General features: G+C 34.5%; 2 protein-coding genes across 2 annotated transcripts; one reads left to right on the top strand and one right to left on the bottom strand.

The window, feature by feature from the left end:
• Positions 1–2275: 2275 nt before the first annotated feature.
• Positions 2276–7375, top strand: LOC148960398 (mitochondrial ribonuclease P catalytic subunit-like). Its single transcript, XM_089114440.1, has 5 exons — positions 2276–3309; positions 4047–4094; positions 4551–4839; positions 5254–5435; positions 6426–7375. Exons 1-5 carry the CDS (start codon positions 2414–2416, stop codon positions 6724–6726), a joined length of 1716 nt encoding a protein of 571 aa, XP_088970566.1. The 5' UTR covers positions 2276–2413; the 3' UTR covers positions 6727–7375.
• Positions 7376–7745: 370 nt separating this feature from the next.
• Positions 7746–18424, bottom strand: LOC148960397 (uncharacterized). Its single transcript, XM_089114446.1, has 11 exons — positions 18204–18424; positions 16426–16524; positions 15871–15898; positions 14368–14454; positions 13853–13985; positions 13008–13103; positions 12041–12129; positions 11297–11515; positions 10564–10886; positions 9319–9364; positions 7746–8341 (listed from the first exon to the last, which is right to left on the bottom strand). Exons 1-11 carry the CDS (start codon positions 18321–18323, stop codon positions 8301–8303), a joined length of 1281 nt encoding a protein of 426 aa, XP_088970572.1. The 5' UTR covers positions 18324–18424; the 3' UTR covers positions 7746–8300.
• Between the last annotated feature and the right edge of the window lie 1818 nt (positions 18425–20242).

Here is a 20242-nt window from a genome sequence, read left to right as displayed (position 1 = left end):
CGACATCTCTACTTGTCTGGAATTGATAATGCTGGGTACTAATTTGTTTGGCTTTACATTTCACACCTCAGATGGTATATAATTACCCAAATTTGCGCAAATATACTTGCTACATCGCTCGCAAGCGACTGCTTTCATTCTGAGGACTGGGGTTAAGTTAATTGCTCTACAAATAGAAAATGGGGTACTTTATGGACCTTAGTTGTATGGCATGACATTTCACATTTTAGATTGTATGTGAATGTCAACTTTTGCAGACATAGAGTTGGTAAATCGCTCGCAGACTACTTTTTTCATATTTCAACATGAAGTAAAGCTTTTTCCTTTACAAGTATAATATGTTAATGTCTTTGTTGTATTGAATAAGGTATTTTATAGAAATTCTTTTTTCTTTACGAATAAACCTTCTACAAAAATGTAGAAACATCAGCTATAAAGAAGGTCGAGATGACAAAAACAAATGCATTAGTTTAAAAGCTGAAGTTGAATTTGAATGTTCTCTGTTTAACTTCTACACGCATATCAGGGTCGGTGCTAGAAAAATTCCTCAGGGGGGGGGGGGGGATGTCAAATATCAGGTTGCCAAAAAGGAGATTTTTCTATTAACTAAAATTATGACAAACTCTGATGGCGATTATGACAGAACGTTCTTCATTGACTCTGTGATTCTTGAACAATTGCTAGTTTAAATAAGAATTTAAAAAATTTCATTTATTTTGAAGATCATTTCTTTTAAATCATCCGTTTATCCCAAATCTTGAAGAATCATATCTGAATAAAACCTTAATAATAGTTGTTTAAAGCAATATCATGATGAAATAATAGGCATTGGCTTATATACTTTCGTTTTACAACATAATGAACTCTACAATGAAATAGTAATTGGAAACAAGCATGCAAGAGAGGTAAGACCATACAGTTTGCTTAATATTCAATGCCATAGGTACCGACTCCATTGAGACTTTGGGGCTTGTGTATCCGCTCTGAATTTGGCTTACCCTCCCAGGCAGCTTTTTAACACAGATAAGCATATCAGGATAACTAAATTAAAGCGTTAATTTGCTCAGTTTATGCAAATGCGGGGTCAAAAGAGATCTATATCTATATGGTATGAACGATTATTAACAGAGTATAATTAAAAGCATAAGTGTGAATATAAGTAAAAGATTCAAAATGCATAAGACCCATCTCCAACAGGAAAAGTTGGCCTGGGAATTTTGATTTCGATGGAGTTCAAAATTTGTATTGAACAGTACAAATACCTTGAGCGAATGAAAGAAATAGTATAATACAGTTGAGTATAAAAAAGACAGAGGTGAAATCCTTTGAAATCGGCGACAAAAAAGAGTTAGAACTATTTTTATTGAACGATGGTGAAAACGAGAGTAAGCTCAAGAACCGACAATTATGATGATGATTATGATGATGATGCCGACGATAAAGATGATTACGAAGATGGTGTGAATGAGGATGATGACAAAGTTGACATTGAAAAGCATACATACGAAAGATTTCTGACCTCATATAATAGATTTTCTATGCGAATTCTCAAAAAACTCAAAAGCAAAAAATTTTGTCGTGAATAAAACTTCGTCCCATTTTGAATTTAGGCAAAAAAAATTTTGTCAAAATATTTGTCCGAAACTTTGTCAAGACGAAATTTTTTGGAGTTAATGTACCATCGACAATCATTGATTTTTTATTGTGCCACCACCAAGTTTGCCAAGTAAACACCAAAAATGCCGAATCTGCCAATTAAAGAACAACCGGTTCATAACTCTTGGGGGTGTCACACCCCCACCCCCACAACCCCATGTAGCACCGCCCCTGGCTCTAATAAGTGTTTAAAGTTTTGGGCTAAAGAAAACATATTCCAAAAGATTCCGACAAAGAAGCGAAAGTTACCAAGTTTCCCGAAAAATCTAGTACTTTGGATGGGGTTAGAGCCCATGGGTGTAGTGCTAGGGGGCTCGGAGGGCTGAGCCCCCTTGTTATAGCCTGAGCCCCCTGGAACTCAGGCTACCTTGTTAATGCCAAAAGATAGCTAGTTTCTACTTTTGCTATTGTTTTTAGCAACATTTTGTGCAAGAGCCCCCCTTGCTATTTTGATAGCACTACACGACAGTTAGAGCCCCTCCGACTCAAGCCGTTGGACGCTTTTAAGAGAAAATAGAACTCAGCTCCCGAATTTTTGGCGGGAATACCTTCAGTTCACTGATTGGCAACAGCCACTAATCTTTTCTATAGATCAGAGACAACAGCAGCAACAGAATTGAGAACAGCAACAACTGTACCATTTGCAAGGACGAAGCAAAAATCGTAATGCAATCTTTTTAGGATCAGAGTCGAGTTTTCTTAACGAAATAGATGGAGTTCATCGAAGATTCTTCATGAGTAGATAGAAGCGCCAATTATGAGCTTCATACCATTTGAATTAGCGCAACGTTTCCGCTCTCCACATCAACAGTTGCTACGAGTCCTGTTTAATGAACAAACGAGGTCTTTCTTTTGCCCAAAGAAGATATATTCTCGATCAAGAATCCGTAGGAAATTCTTGAGTATCGATACCAACAATGGATTTTCATATCTTGTCCACCCAAAAAGCTTGTTACAGACAACTACGAAGAGCCAATGCTCGCGAAAAATTTCCCAAACTCCGGGAAAAGATACTATTTGTTGGCCTAAAGAAGGTCATGACTCGGACTCTTTCCGCGTGGTTGTTCAGAAATTCAGGAATCTTGAATTGAAGCCAAATCCTGTGATCTTAAAGGAGGCTTACAATGAATCTCGGAACCTTGTTGATATTTTTATAAACATGACATCATTGCCAGACTTAAGAGATAAAATGATTGAAAACTTGAACACATTTTTGAATTTTTATGACATATTTGGAGGGGAAAATGAATTTTACAAGCTTTCTTCCAAGATGAAATCATATTGCATTGCAAATGAAGCAACTTATTATTTAATTATTCGCCATGAAACAAGGATAAATACATGGAAGGATGGTCTGAAAATTTTAGAAAATATGGAATCTATTGGTATTGAGCCACATGCAAGAACATTTCATCATATTATTCTGAATGCTGTTAAGGAGGGGGATCTTAATGATGCTTTGGGTCTGTTAAAGCAAATGAGAAAAATTGAAACAGTTTTCCATGACCAGTTTTATGGGTCACTGATTGATACTGCTCTGGAAAAAGGAGAAGGAACAAGATCATTTGTTCTATCAGTTTTTGATTCACTTATAAACACTGGTTTTACTGTTGGACCAAAGACATTTGGGTCAGCAAAAAGATGGTTTGAAAGGTATAAATATCTAAACTGAATGTTAAGAGGATAAGAAGGAAGTTCCTTAGAAAAAAAGTAAAATCGTTTATTTGAATTTTTCCTGGCATAACATGGCAATCAAAATATGTGTAATTTATAGTCTTATCCACATTTATTGCAGGGATCCTAATACAAAATTTTTCACTGGCAGTAAAGCCAATGAATTAATAATATATATACTAAAAAGAGCCTTAATTTGAAAGCTACTGATGTAGTTCAGAAATTCATTTACACACTTGATAAGTTCATGCTAAAATATATTTTATATTCATACATGTGAAAGAACAATTCATTTGTAGTGGGATAATGATTCTAAGAAAGTTGACTTGTTGTGACTAAAAAATATCAGAAACAGCACTTCAATTATCAGACGGGCGGTACGCAGTGGTATAAACTGTATAAGCCTCATACTATTTTATTTCCAAAAAAACCTTTAAATTCATCAGCTCGTTCGCTTGTTTTGTACTGCATTTGAGGCAGTAGTGGAGGCGCATTGCGTGTTCAATATTTAATCAAATGTCAACATCAACAAAACTTTGTGTTTGACTTGTTCGGACAAAAGACTGTTGATTGCCTTCTAATCCGTTAATGAATCATATTCTATAGTACCATTGATAGCAATTGAATCTCGAGGGCAGTTATGGCCATGTTATTAGTTTCTCATACCGTGATGTCATCAAACTTCGATTATCAGATCTCTTTATTTTGCCTTTCAGTGATAAAAAGAAAATTTGGAAAGTTGGAACATCCCTTGTCAACCTAAAGTATGTCATTATTTTTTGCTATTAGCAAAGCCTTTATTATCTTTTGTGATCACTGTCGGGAAAGACAATACAAATATTTCTCCTAGCAAGAAAGAGTGCATTGTTAGTATAAAAGTGCTTAAGAATAATACAGTACCATGCCTAAGGGTAAGGCAAATTTATTTTACAGTGTCCTTGTAGTTCTTAATGATAGGTATCAACAACACCCTTTATTCTCATATTTCTGCGTACATCCTGCCATTTGATTAAAATTGATTTTTAGCTTAATCCTAAATTTCATTTTATTATTAAGGCTGTACTGGCCCTGTGAGAGACAACAAAGCAGGCAGTTGACAAAATGAGCACCTATGAAGAATTGATGGCTAATTACAATTGCTTTCTAGTTTAATTAGTAGGCAACAATAGATGTTCATTGTTTATTATATTTGAATATGTTTTAATCTTAATTTTTTCCAGAGGAATTTGCAAATGCTGCGGATCACAGTTAAAGAGGTTTTCCTTACCAATTGAAAGGAGAGAAAGTTTACAAAAGAAACTTTTTGACATTGCAGAAACCTCAATAAGCAAAGTTCTTGATAATGCTTCAGTTTCAAAGATACCAGACTTTAATATTTCAAGCTCCTTCAATCCACAGAACAAGATCAATGAATTCAAGCATTATTTGAGTACTCATGGACCATTTGATGTTGTTCTAGATGTACTTAATATTGCATATTATAGAGACAGAGGATTCAACTCGTTTCAGGTATGGGCAAAAACTAGTTGAAAATGTGCTTGTATCTGCTTTGCTTTTTTTTGTTCTTTTAATTGATTTGAAAAATATATATTCAGAAAGTCATAGCTAGTACAAGATATTAAGCTCAGAGGTAAAATTTGATTAGACTGAAGTGAGCTGAACTGCAGAATTAAGAAGTTGAAATTGATAGGGTCTGTAGTATTAAGTAGTATAAAAACTCTTAATACAAAATTACCAATGCTATAAGAACAATGTTAGCACTGAAAAATCTAACTTTGTTGGAAATATGACTACATCTTCTTAAATGTAGCTAAAATGTCACACAACAAATACAAAAGGTCAACCTGCAAAATAACCTACCAAATCTCAAGGTTTGAACTTGTTTCCAAAAGCAAGCTTTGCATTTTGCTATGTCCTTCTTAGGTCAAAAGAGTTGTCAGACATTTTCTCGATCAAAGAAAGCATGTGCTGGCTTTGTGTTCAAGCCCATTACTTTCCACACTTTTGGAGAAAGAGGTGGCAACAGATCTTCCAAACTACCACATGGTTCAACTCTTGCACTATTTACGAAGGCAAGGTTGTGGAATCTTCTTTGTTGATGACAAGTAAGTTTGTTTGTCACTAGTGGTTACTGTGTGTTCAATTGCATTCCTGGTGGTGAATATTAATGTCTCTCACTAGAATCATAAGAGCTGAAATATTTGAAATTTTGTGAAATGCAGTATATTAAAATAAATATAAGTCAGGAACAAAGCTGCACGCAAGCAATAGTCCAATGTAGTGAAATAGAACTCAGGCATACAGGGCTTCATCAGAGTAAATGTAACAAACAAATTATTCTACTGGACAGCAAATCCTGCTTTTCTTCCTTCTTACACATATGAAATATAACTCAGTCATACAAGGGATTCATGGGTAAGTTCCTAAAGACACACGATCATTGAGAAAAAATGTAAAACAACTAACTCTTAATTATGTTTATTATTTAATCTGATTTCTCAGGGTTTTAAGTGAAGGTCAATTCAGGATGGTTTCAGGACATTGAAAAGGGAATAAATTCATATTAAATTGCTTCATAAATCTGAATTAAATTTTTGAAAAGATGTATGCATCTTTGTGAGTAAAAACTGTGATGCTTTTGAAAAAATTTGTATTTTAGCAAAACATGTCATCATACCACAGAGGAAAAAGTTGTTTGCCTTGTTATGCAGTTGATACAATGAAATCTCTGTGGCAACTTCAGCTATAAAAGTTTACCTGTTTATCATCACCCAAGGGACCTGCTACCTCAACTGCTCTGCATTTACTTAACGAAGCACTCTCATCTCTTTTTCAATGTGACAAATTCCAATACTCTTTAGATCTAATCTATCCCTAAGATCATCAAATCTAATTCTGTCTTTTAGGTTTACACTACACAACCATCATGTATCATTATTTTATCATTTTTCTCCAGGCAACACATAACCTTAACCCTCACTGGCCAGGTTTTCCTACCATATAAAAATTAATGGTACTTGAAATTTTGACTATCATGACACTGGGAGCATCAGGTGTCTAATTTTAAAAGAGAACTGTCTTTTTCTGTTTTAAAGGAAAGAAGATGGCCATATTGATGACTACTTCATACTACTAAGCATGGTTTATCAAAACATGGACATTGATATAATAACAGCAGACAAATTTGGTGACCATATCCATACACTGGACATCAATGCCAAAAATGATTTTAAACGCTGGATGCGATCACATCAAATAGTGCTGACAAAGTTTACTGACACAGGGAAACCCATCTTTCCTCGTAGGGAAAATTATGACATTGATGTTCAAAGTACAAAGAGCAGTTGGCACTTCCCTGGCCCAAACAAACAATGGTTATGTTGTATTAAAAAGTAGGTTGGCATTAGATGAAAATTAGAACAACAATGTCCTTAAAGTTGATTCATTAGCAAGCAGTCTCCTTTAAAAAAGCTAGTCTGTATAAAACCATAATTATGAATTTGTATTGTGTTGTTTCTGTTTAAATACATTTTATCAAGAAATATAAGATTAAGTTCTGCATGTGTCTTTGTAAATTCTATACTTGTACACGGCCAACAAAGTTTACCAGAATTTCTGAGGTGACCTTGCTGATCCATGTAGCCAATGTATCTAGCACAAGCTATATTTCAATTAGTTAAAGATCTACACTAGCTACCCCCACCCAAACAGTTGAATTGCCAGTTGAATCCAGATGCAGGGGCACAAGAGGAGAATAAATTTTGCATGAAGGAAACCTAAAAATCAAAAGAAACCCAAAGATTCCTGACAAATTGAAACAAAACATAAAAGTTTCCAAAAAGCTTAAAAATTTGGTTTATATCTCTGCAACTCTCTCAGATATTCATTGATCAAAACAAAACCAATCAAATGCACAACCTATCCTTTTGTCAACTTAGACCCTCTACTAGAAATCCTCTCTCAGTTCACCTAGAGATCCTCTCTATTTACCTTTTATAGAATGTTTTTTTCATGCAATTTTTCAAATTTTTCTGCACATAACACTTAATTTGATAATCATTTTATGAGTTTAAAAATGAAGTGATCTGGAAAAAGCATGCTTAAAAGACGATCAGCAAAAATGGTTTGGAGGTAAAGAACAAGGAAATAAGAACAGTGTATACCATTGACAAAGAATCTTAACAAAACAGAACTATTTTACATAAAGGTGACATTATAAGGCAGGTTTTGAAATGGTCTGCAATCCATTACATTGTTATCCCTGCATCAATACACATGTAAAGGTAAAGGTATGTTGTTACATCATTAGGCAACAAAGTGACAAACAAATTGCTAAATATTTCAAATTTCATTTAAAAACATGCTCAAAAATCTTGGGTAGCCCTGACAAGAAATGCAAACCTGTTTTTATCCCCCCCCCCCTTATTCAAAAGCAGGACTGTTACGGGGGAAAGTAGATGTCCCTAATATTCTTTAACAACACCCTATACACAAATCTGAATTTAAAACTAAAACTGTTTGTATTTAAACTTTCTAAATGTTATAAAAGTGGAATAATGGAATCATCAAAGTCTTTCCTAATGAAACACTTCTTCTCTAAAACTAAAATGTTAGTTTTTTTAAAATCCCCGCAAAGTCTAACTGACAAGCCAAAATATAAACAGACATAGAGCCGAAATGTGCCAAAATTATTTTCTTGAAAGCCAAGCAAACAACTTATGTTTATTGTTTGCCCTATAATAAGAACAATCACCGCCAGTTATGAAATCAACACCATATCTAAAAAGTTTAAAAACATGGGGCTTTCTTACATTTAACTGACAATGTAAAGAAAGAAAATACTCTAATGTCATTAAATTAAATGAAAATTTTAATAGCTTTTTATCTTTCATGCTTGGTTCAGAAAAATGCGAACTCACATCAGGAGGGCTGTGTGTGCTTTTTTTAACTGTGCTCTGTGTGAAAAATGTTTAGAAGGTTGCCAAGGCCGTTCCTCGTCCGCGTCCTTTTCCTGGTAAAAATAATTGCAATGCAATTGTTGTTCTTTTTAAAAATTATTAAATCTATAAAATATGATCAATATTACAAACAAGATGCAGCTATATTAGACTCCAGTTACACTCACTGCAAATTTTGTTCAAAAAATTGTGACTACAAAGAAGTGTGAATGTAAATGAAGCTAAATTTAATACAAAGTTTTGTATATAAGGGTCTAAATTTTATGTGACTGTAACCAGAAGTGATGTTACGTGTAATGACTACAAACAGAGTTCACTGTACTTTAGGATATGTCTCTTAAATATTTCTATAGCAAAAAAACCATTCGAATTCATCTTATTTAAAATCAAGAAATCATAGCTAGATAGGTAAGCAAACCCTTAAAACTTTCCTTCAAAATGCTGAATTGTATAAAATAAATAATTTGCATTATATAAATATCCTGTCAAAGAGTGAGGGGAAAAGGTTTCTGCATAACACAAATAGTTAAGCGTTGATTTCAGTTCAAAATTTTTTCCACAGAAAAATTATTCTAACATTTATATAAGTCTCTTCATAATGCTGATGGGGCGGGGCTGGGAAAAGGGTGACTCAACTCTTTTATGAAGTTGATTAGTTAGCTTGTAGAATAACAGATTTGAGGTCTTAGGCCTATCTAAGGTACAGATATGTTTCCCATTTACAGTGCAGACGAGGGTGCCTGTTGCTTGTCTATTGGTCGGACTTTGAGCTGGCTTGCATCACCAGAAGCTGGGTTAAAGTTATTGGCTGTATGTTATGATTTTTAGCCTCAAGGGTGGTCATTTTCAAGTTTCATCCCAGGACAGGCAGGAAATCAGTAAGTAAATTCCTGGCTATAAGGAATGGTGTTGAAAAAAGCTTCCAATATTTTCAACTCATGTGTTCCATCTGAGATATATCTACTATGTTGGGTCCTATCAGCAATGATGTGCCATAGAATTATTTAATATTTTTTTGAAGTACATATACCTGATCTTGCAGACTTTTTGGAACCAACTGTTTGCCAACTATCATTCTGAAATATAAAAAAATTTAAATAAAATATATAAATTAAATAGCAAATATATGCACTCAATTTGAAATAATAAAAGGAAATGATAATAAAATTATACGAACAGCTTAAAACGATCAAACGATAGCTTAAAATATTCTTGCTGGGGTATTGGTTTAAGGTTCATTTGCTTTGAACAAAAATTCATGATATTTGGGCATAAGAATTTCTTAAGAGACTGAATACTGCTATTTGTTGTTCTTTTCTGACAACAAAGCTGTTTGCACTTCAAAGAATTTTAGACTTGCACAAATCATTCACAAAAGCTTCACAAAATTAAGTTTTCTTTTTCCAAATACGTTAGCTCCTAATTCTTGGCTTCTATGCAGCAGAACCTTTTAAAAAAAGTTTTCAAAATTCCTCAGAGTGCTAAAATTAAATTGAACTCCAATCTGTTGAAAAGACTACCCAGTTTTATAAACTATTTTACTGCTATTCAGGGGTGCTGTCCTAAAAAGGTTAGGAAGATAGGCTGTGCTGTAGGCAAATTCAAGGGGCCACACCCATGACCACACCCTTACCACACCCAATATGTCTTAAAAATTCTCTGTTGTGTGTAGGAATCATTCAAACTATTCGATGATGTAAAAAGACTTTTCAGAATCTTCATGAAAGAATAAGAATCCTATACTATAGATTCCTCATGAAATTGCTCATATAGGGTTGCCAACACAGATTTCGTCCAACCAAATATGAACTAACTTGTTTAGGTAGACTGAGTTGCCCCCCATAATCTCTCTAATTTTAACAGGGGACTGAGCCCCCTGAGCCTCCCTCCATGGCAACACTGCTGCTACTCAAAAGACATTGAGCTTTCTTCAAAAGAAAACTTAACTATTCTCAATATTGCTTGCCTATTGAAAGATTCAACCTACTAAATTTAACCATTACACAATTTTTCTGTTCTACATCAAATCATATATAACTCCCAGAAGAACACTCTGCCTTTAGTCACTTACAGTTTTTGTTTAAACTCTTTCCTGGCCTAGCTATTGGAATGGAGCACAATTGGGCAACAATTTTATTTGAAGTGATGAGTTACTAATCCACTCCTGCTAACAAACCTCTGTTGCATATTTCTGATAGAGTTTGCACTTGCAAAGAGTGCATACAACAGAAATAGAAATCTAAGGCAAAGGATCTTCCAGTTATACAATACTTACAGAGTCTACTCCTGATGCTACAGGAGATGCAAAACCTCCATTAATGTCAGTCTGCTTTGTGAAGGCAGATGGAGGAATCAATACAGGCACAGGCTCCGGTACAGGTTGAGGAGACGGTTTAGACACAACTTGTGGTGTAACTGGAGGTTTCACTTGCTGCATTCGTTTAGTAACATGATTATTCATTTCTTGTGATGGCTTGCTTACAGATGGAAGGTGCCCTGCCTGTTGTAGCAAGCCAACCTCGTGAGCAGAGCGCAACATGGCCATATCTTCAGCTGTTCTTGCAGGGCGAAGCTTTTGATTAAGCTCATTTTGTTCCGCTAAAAAAATTAAAAAATTTTCTCAAAAGTATTCTACAATCTGATTTTACTGAAAATGTCTATTTGCTTGGATTATCTCATAAAACTATATTTATAGGAAGGACAAAGACATGAATCCTGTTAAAGCATACCAAACCATCCACCAACCAAGCTCTCAATCCTCCTACACCACACCTTGGCTACCAAGTCCTTCCAACCCAAATCTCAACCCACAAGTTAATTCCTACTTAGTAAATCACGACATTGATATTTTAGTTAACACTGAACTTTCTACAGGTAGTCAGCCGAAGCTTAAATATTTCTTTCAATAAGCATTTATTTTGTCTTCTACACAGAACTGTAATGCCTAAGGGGAAAAAGAAGTAAAAAATTCACTTTGAAGGGAAATATGCATCTTGTATAGTGTTTACCTTCTGGTACCTCAAGCTCCATGAGTGCCCATTTGGCAGCAGAATGGCCTGCAGTTTTTTTGTTGGTTTGATGGCCATGGCTTCTGTATGTCTTGCCATTCACCATAACTTCACAAGCAAAACCACTGAAGCATGAGGGGATTTCATAATACTTAGGCTGGTTTATCCTGTTTTTCTGGCAGTATTGGTTTAATACACTTTTGTAATCTTTGAAACTACCTTGTAGTAGAAGAAAAAAAGTTTAATCGAGGAATAAACAATCAATTTTGACAAATAAACTCTAGTAGCAATGCAACAGTCTTTGAGATTCACCAAAGGTTATGGCACACCAAATAATATGTCAATCCATGGCAATCCAATCCAAGGCTGTGAGATCCAAGTCAAAGAATATTTCTTTAAAATAAAAGAAATTTTTTTTATGGTTTTCACTTACACTTTGTAAGACAAACCAAATAGATACTACACTCAATTTATGTATCATAAACTTCTTTGTGTAAGTCAAACTATATTTATAATTTTTTTATGAAATTGTTTGCTCTAGGAAAAATAAAAATACCAGAAAATAATCCATACTTTCAAAAAAATATTGGCCTAGACTCCCATAAAAATAACAGAGAGCACCTGACTGACCAGTTTAATCTTGTGATTGTCTGATTGTATTGTAGCACTGTATACAGACACTCAGAAAAAACACAGAGATTTTGAGAAAAAGTACATTACTAATAATGTTACCCTATTCCATACCTGTTACTTTTGGAGGAGGATACAAACTTAACATCAAATTTATTTTTGCTTCCCTCTCTTCCTCGGTCCAGTCCTCAGGGTTCTTTGATCTAAAAATTGACCAGTATAAATCATCATACAAACTAGCTTATAGAGGAAAGTAAGTTGATAACTTGCATATTCTCATAGAACAACTCAGCTATGTAGTATGGCAGGGTAAATATTAGTTTACATTATGATTCTATTTTAATATATTGTGTTTTCAAATTGAATTAATTCATTTGCATTATATTGGATTGATTCTCATTTTTTGGGGTGTTCCTATTCACCACTTATCAAAAAATAATAACCAAGAAATAATATTTGTTCATGTGGACAAAAAATTATGTGTTTGCATCAACTGTGTCTGTTTTTTGTTCAAGTAAAAATCCTGCTCTTTACTGCTCATATCTGCACATGGTGATTCACTTTTCAAGGAGTGCTTTGCAGTAGAGGGTAACTGACGTTTGCTTAAAATATTTTGTGCATGCAGTCAATGTCTAATATTTTATGATCCTGCAATGTTGTGTATCAGCTGGCATCAAGTTGAAAAGTGCAAATTAAGATAAATGTATATATTGTGTCAAAGGGTTAGTTTCATTTAATTTTCTTTTATTGATTTGTCATGTGGTGATGAAGGAAGAGTGAATAAATCAATGTGAAACTGTTTGGGTAATTGAGAATTTACTTGGATAAGAAAAATCATCCTAAAAGTTATACTTGGCTAATTGAGGTTTAGATAGCTGAGTTTATGTTTATATTGATGCACTGTCCTGACAAAATTAAAAAATATTCCTAAATCATTGTTTTTCCTCTAAAAGATTGTTATCTTGCTAGAATTTCATAATAAGATTGGATGCTATCTATCTCCGATCATTGAATTGCTCGTGGTCAAATAAATAGATAAACAATCACAAAAATGCAAATAACTGCTACAAAATAAACTTACTTTTGAAAATCTGCATGTGTCAAGCCTTTTTCTTTAAGCTTTTCTTGCTGTTTTTTATATCTGCGTTTGTAATTTGTTTTTTGTGCTTTGGTCATACTACAAATAAGATGAAACAAGTTAAATAAATCATATTCTACCAGTTTTAATGATAAATGAGGAGCAATAACAAGACAATTCAAATGAAGATATTGAAATTTGAGAGCTAGTTTTCATGATTTAGCATTAGAAATTGCACCTGGGACCATCTGGTTGATCACTGGAAGGGGGGGGGGGGGAACAACTTTATCTTGCAAAAAAATTTAGATTTAACTTCAAGCTAAGTGTGAAACGATAAAATTGAATAAAAATTGTTTTAGAAGCATTAGTAACAAATAAAAGCAATCAATTTGATCTAAGAAAATGAGAATAGTTGCTGGATGATGGCATTAAGTATGAAACTTTTAATAGCAAATTAGAACTGTCCTGATCTATACCTTAAAGCATATACAACTTCATAAACACTGCAGGACAACAGATTTGACCTATTTCCCTCTGTGCCAAAGTGCTGTACCAAATTCAATCAAGGCACTGAACCAGAACTTTGCACAAGAAATTATCTACCTGCTCCTTTGTGACAAAGGTCCTCTGTGACAAAGATCTTGATATTTGATATCCCTTCTGCTTTCTTGTCATAAATCAATGAGTAGAAGAATTTCCATGAGGTGGTGGGCACCTCCCTTCTACATTCTAACATTCCAAGGATCCATTGTACTTCTTCTTCATAGGAATGCTATAAAATTACTCTGAAAACAACCTATTAACGGTACTCTTCATGAGAAAGTAGTAAATTCTTTAGGCAAAATTACCTTTCCCAGTTTGGAGGGTGTTCAGGCAGCAACTGAATATTGGTAAGATTCTCCTCCTCCTCCTCCGCATTTCGTTCTTCTTCCATTTGTTGTTCTTGATCCATCCTTTGTTGAAGCTGATGATGCTCAAACTCTGTCAAGAAATATGAGACACTTTGTGAACAACAGAAGATTAAAATTTGCAAATGCAAAGCAAGGTATTGTCATTTCAACCTAATAATATTTTTTTTAAGAGCCTGGCAGGTATCATTAAATGTTCTTTCTACAAATATGTTTTACTGTTTTGTTGAAAGAAGGTTTATAGATCTTCTCATATGTATGATGCTTACATAAAAAAATAATAATTCATGAGCCATTTTGTTTTGTCCACTTTAACATGTTGCAACAGAATGTGCCAACATCTCTTCAACTTCCAATAAAACAAAGTCATGCAAATAAACATACCCTGGAAATTATTTTAGCAAGAGAAAATATATTTAATGACAGATTAAGTCAAATAAAAAACTGCAGAATACCAGCATCCCAATCTTCAGTTGACTCTAGTTTATCATATTCTGGGTGATGTTCCACAGCCGGTAGCGTGTGCTGCTTTATGCCTTGAGCTAGAAAAGAAATTGGCCAATTAGTTAATTTTGTGGAAAATTCACCCTAAGAAAAATTTCAGGTGGACAGGTACAGGATTTTTTAACTCTTTTGAACAAGGTTGTATGATGATTGAATGAAATTTCATCAGAGTTAATTTTATGAGGGGCTTTTGAGCTTTAACTAATTCGCTTGATATTGTTGTTATATCTTATTCATAATGGCATCTTGTGCCATGCTTCCTCGCGTTTTTCTTGTACCTGTTCTAATAGTTTATTGGCAAGGCAGGGACTTTTTCATCCTCCTGAGGATTTGCTTTGTAAAACTAGAATAAGACATGTGTTTCGTGGCGATTCCATTCCCTTGGTTAATCTAGGGGTATTTAAGGTTTTGGCATAGCATGGGTTTCACCTTGCTTGGTGAAGCCACAACACAAGTGGGATGTTTTATTTTCCCAGCCCTCCCTCCCTTATTTGCGTGTTAAGTTTCTTTTGGCATTGTTAAAACCTCTTACACCTTTAGGCATCTTCTATGCTATTTAGCATCTTTTAGAATTTTAGGCAACCTTCAATCTTAAAGACCATGGTGTACGCATTAAATAAAGTCTTAGTCCTGATGAGTCTGGGTGTGACTAAAAAATCCAATTCTTGAACAGCAGCGCTTGTTCAGTATTCACAAATATATGCTTTAGGCTTTTACATAGATTAAAAAGCAGAGACTTAATTCATTGTCACATGCAATGCATAAGATACGCTTCAGGTTACGGTTACGGTCACGATATTTGGTTTTCTTTCCCTAAAAACAAGCTATTAACGGAATCAGCTAAAACATCCGATGCACAAGAATGTGGCAATTACAACCATATCAAAATAATTGGCAAAGATTGTAAAATGATACTTTCCAGGCAAATTTATTGCTTAAATGGGTATGCCACCTTCAAAAGCTATTTTGTACCCTTGCGTTTGAGGTAACAAAATCTGACTTATATCAACAGAAAGCGCAGATTCTTAGCTACCAAAGTGTGTCTCAGATTTTTCAAATCCCTCCTCCTTTTGAACCTATACCCTGTCAAAAATTGGCAAACAATTTTTCTTCCCACTCATAGCTGTATTTGGTTATAAAAGATGGGCCAAAGCAAATACAAAAATTTTGAGACACATTTTGCTCATCCAACATCTGTCCTGGCCATGTGCAAAGTTTTGAGCTATTCGATTGGTTCCTTACTTTTAGTTAATATGCTGTAAAATGTTTGCTTTTTAAAAAGCCATTCTTAAGTTCTGTACCACCAAATTCATAATACTAGCTTTATAATCTAGTAGCATAAGATAAATCAAACAAAATATTTGACATAAAATTTTTGGGCAATCATAAGGTTTTTTTCTATTTTGCAACTCCTTCCTGATAATAACAAGTACTGACATTCTGTTAAAACATACCTTCATCTATGTCTTGCTGAATCACATGCTAATATGAAATGAAGAAACAATTTATTAGATATGATTACTGATGTAAAAGTCATACTGAAACACAGTAAATCAAAAGCTATTAAAGACTTTTTTAAAATATGTTTTTTGTACAAATTGTGCATAGGCAGAGATAGCCTATAAACCATTATTATTGCAAATCTGAAAATTTTCTACATTCAAATGAATTATAGCTTAAACTAAAAACATGAGTAATATATATTTAAAATGGTTGATTAACGTTTCAATTTGTTTGATTATATAAAGTAAGCAAAAAAGTTGATGTACATTTGATACAGTAGTAACACTTGATAGAAAGAACATACTAGAAATGTAGCATATAAAGTTAAAGCAACAAACATCACACTGTAAAGAAATATGGAACTTCAAGGTTATTTTAGGTATGAACTTATTTCCATTTTATTTACAAAATAACCTAGCCCTGCAAATCCTAGTGATTTGAGATATCTGGTTAAATATCAAAGTTACTAATAATACTAAAGTGGTATGAATTTAAACAAAACTCACCTTATCTGGACAATTTTTGAGATGGAAGTTATAATCTTTTTCTGGTATATGATGTGATCGATTAAATGGACAAATTAAGTATCCTACACCACCTTGGATCTAAAAAACAATAAAGGTGTCAGAAGTGTGTTTGGTATTCATCAGAATGTACAATAAGTGGTACCAGGCCTCTCCAGGAAAAAGAACAACGCAGGCTACAAAAAGCCCTTGCCAGTTTGACTGTGTGGGCTATTTAGTCCTTGCAGAACTGTTGTTAATTTTTTTTATTTGAGTATTGGTAAGGCAAAAAATACATTACCTTGCCAATTCTCTAAAATTATTCATCGTAAGAAGGCATTTTCGTGTTTATTACTATCTTCAAATTTTGTATTACCACTCCTTAAAACAAGACAAAAGAGGGCCATATCTTTTTTGGAATATAGCAAAGATTTGTTAGGTTTTGCCAGTCAAATGTGCCTTTTTTGGAAATGCCTAGTTTATATGTTGGGACTTAAAAGAAATTGTTTCCTATTTTACAGCATGGTGTAACATTTCTCACTTAAATTATTTTTAGTAATAATCACGCTATATGTTATTCCTTTCATGCAAACACATTTGGTATTCCATTGCAAGTTTTAGCTGATAATACCATGGTTTGCTAACATTTGATTAACTCATAGATGCCTAAGACCTCTTTCTCTTTATCTACTAACACCCTCATATTTAGCGTTAAGTAGTACAAACATTGGGAAGCTAAACTGTGCAGATTGAATGAGAACATTGGTTTGAAAAACAGTGCGGGCTGAAACAAGACCTCACAAATTTATTTTGCAGGGGGTTTGTGTGGGTGCAGGCTATAGCTTGCATCTTAGGGAAAGGCCTGTGGTACTGGGTTATCAAACAGGTATCAAGATTTGTTTCATAGCATTTTGTTATCATGTAAGCAGGAACAACATCAATTGATAAGGAGAGCTGCATTGTGCAATGGGTCCACACAAATAGGGAGGCCAAAGGTGCAATGGCCACTGCTCAGCAAATACACAGTTAAATAATTGAAGTCTGTGACATGGCCCCTGCTTTATTGACAGATAAAGAGAGTCCTGGGCCATTAAATTTGCCATGATTTGCAGCAAAAAAAAAATTTCAGTTACCAATTCCATAGGCAATTATTAGTGAAGAAGGTGATTTAAAATTATGTACCATTTTTTAAAACCACCTCTTTCTAAGGGGATAGGCACAATGAATTTATGCAAAACCCAGTCCAAACCCTAACCCTAGCCCTGACCCTAACTAACTTAGTCCTAGCCCTAACCTGCACTTATAAATGCATATTGTTAAAGAATTATTGAATATCATTAAATATTACTGCTTGAAATTCACATGTTTATATACTAGTTAAATCATAGTCTTCAGGTTTAAATGTCAAGGTGCCATCGTGCCATCAGGGGCAGGCATTTGGCAAAATATTGAGGGGGCAAGCTTATTGTTTTGATACGATGATATCACATTTCCCCCATTCTTAGAACAAAAGACTATTGTCTGGAAGTCGAAACTTATTCATATTGTCTGCTCAAGACTCAAGACTCAAGACTCAATATTTTTCTCCAGTTAAGAAATATTATACAATAGATTCTACCTATCTGCATCGTAGATATTTTAACTTTCATGTGAGCATATTCAATGCATCTACATCTTCTCAATCAAAAGTGTAGACTGGATTTGTTTATTGAAACAGCAAAGGAGATGACGCAAGACATTTATACAGAATAAGAGTAGTTTAGGCCCAATACCACACTCACCTTCTGACACTTGCGAATGTGCTGGTTAAATCGACATGCACGAACGACATGCTCCTTGAAATAAGGACAAACAAATAGCTTTTCGGGGTCCTCGTTTGAGTAAGGAACAATTGTACTCATCTTGGGGAAGTAAACTTCTACTTAGTGAAACGAAAATATGGCATCGGATCAGGCCCTCTCGCGAAATAAATGCTGCCTCGTTATCATGGTCTAAATGTGCACAAACAACAGGAAACATTTCTTATCAACATCATTCCATTTCAATGTGATTCCATTATCAATATCAATAGATTTGGTAATTATCGTGCATTGAATCGGAAAGTAACATCGGCTTACTTTAAACTATTGTCTTGTGGGGAAGAGGTGTCATCCTTTACAACGCAACACCAACTTTTTGTATCCTGTTTTTCCACTTTTGGGTCCATAATAAATTAAAGTTAACAGAGGAGTTCATCTTTATTAACTATGAACAAACCAATCCTTTCATTCAACAATATTTTAACATTTTCCCAACTCATTCGAGGCTTCCTATGATTATCTCTAGTATTTTTATTAATTTCTTGAAATTATTAATTTTATGCTTTTCAATTTTTGTGGCCTTTTTTTCATTGGTATCTTGGCAATTTGGGCAAAGCATCACATTTTCACGTTGAAATCTGAAATTTCAAACTGTCTAGAAATTTACTTGTAGAGACGGAAGGTTGGGAAATAGTCCTGCTTTACCTCCTCTTTCTAAAATTTGGTAACCCGTATACCGTATTTGATCTATTTAACGCCCTCTACCTTTTTAACGCCACTTCCCAATTAACGCCCACCCTAAAAATCAACTTTAAGGCCAAAATGGGCAAGGAAATCAGCGCCAAGAATTGGGAACGGTATTTCAGCAATAATGAAAATCTACCTGTACGTGCGGCGAAGTCCGAGGTCTATCGTTAAAGACTTTTCTCCGAAAGTACGAGTTGGCAACTCATTTACAGCCAGTAAAGAAATGTTTTGAGAAGTTTGTTTGTCAGCAGAAGGAGGTAAAACGCTTACATAAGCGCCCGTATCTACCAAGAAGCGTGCACCAGCGGTAATATAAAAGAGGCGACTGGAAGAAGCAGGACCACCAGCACTAGTCGCCCTTATTTGCCGGTGTCGTCGTTTCCCTGGTTTGAGGTAAAGCCTGAAAATGTGCATGGTGGAGTGCAATTGCGAGCAAGTCGGTCGACCATAACGTTGATGGTATCAGCAGTTGCAGTAGTGCTGGCTGACAGTGGCGTGTTGGCGTCTGTTTTCATGGCAAATTGTAAATGTAGAAATAAATTAAAAGTCTGTTAATAAATGTGTTGTTAATATATTAAAAATCTCAAAGGACGAATTAGTGAAGAGCGAAGTCGATAGTTATAAGACGTACGGGAATTTTTTATCTTCACATTTTCAAAAAATGGATCACAGAACTGGAATCCCTATGTTGAAACCAGTCAATGCCGAAAACCCCAATTTTCCTTTCTGGGAACTTGGGAAATAGGATAAAAATTTTTCTGCGAGGTGAAAGTATTGTGTACAATAGTTCTACCAATAATACGCACTAATTTCCCACAAGGTATTCTAATTTATTGGGTCTAGAGAAAGTTTCCCACAAAATATCACAATTTGGTTGTTTATTGCATCTTTTTTATCTTTGGCAAAGATTGACGGTGTGAAAAAAGCAAAAGTGATTTGTGAACCAAATGGCAATATGTTTATTGACAATTGTCCGGTGGCTTTGAAAGGTAATTGATGCCTACTTCAGGGAAGAGGAATCTTGTTAAAATCAACTCAACTTAAAGTCACCCCGCTTAAAGTCAAATTACCTGTTACAGTCAAATAAAGTTTAGGCCCAAACATGCAAAATCATTCAATTTAACTCCGCTTACAGTCACACTTTGTTAACAGTCATACATTTTGAAGCAACATTTGGTTTGACTGTAACTGGAGTCTACTGTCCCTGTTAATACTTATCAGCCAGATTTTTTGGACTTGGATTACATATGATGGGTACACATGTCAAAATGATA

This window comes from Rhopilema esculentum, chromosome 4 (genome assembly GCF_057945365.1).
Source record: "Rhopilema esculentum isolate cy_ngs chromosome 4, ASM5794536v1, whole genome shotgun sequence".
Lineage (NCBI taxonomy): Eukaryota > Metazoa > Cnidaria > Scyphozoa > Rhizostomeae > Rhizostomatidae > Rhopilema > Rhopilema esculentum.
This window is presented reverse-complemented; position numbering and strand designations above follow the sequence as displayed.

Bases quoted from the DNA above. Each gene is read 5' to 3' on its own strand.
- LOC148960398 (XM_089114440.1), top strand. From the start codon at position 2,414: ATGAGCTTCATACCATTTGAATTAGCGCAACGTTTCCGCTCTCCACAT. The intron at 4,095-4,550 runs GTATGTCATTAT...AATTTTTTCCAG, and splicing joins ACATCCCTTGTCAACCTAAA to AGGAATTTGCAAATGCTGCG. The intron at 4,840-5,253 runs GTATGGGCAAAA...TGTCCTTCTTAG, and splicing joins GAGGATTCAACTCGTTTCAG to GTCAAAAGAGTTGTCAGACA.
- LOC148960397 (XM_089114446.1), bottom strand. From the start codon at position 18,323: ATGAGTACAATTGTTCCTTACTCAAACGAGGACCCCGAAAAGCTATTT. The intron at 13,986-14,367 runs GTATTCTGCAGT...ATTTCTTGACAG, and splicing joins AACTGAAGATTGGGATGCTG to AGTTTGAGCATCATCAGCTT. The intron at 10,887-11,296 runs GTAAACACTATA...TAATTTTTTTAG, and splicing joins GGAGCTTGAGGTACCAGAAG to CGGAACAAAATGAGCTTAAT.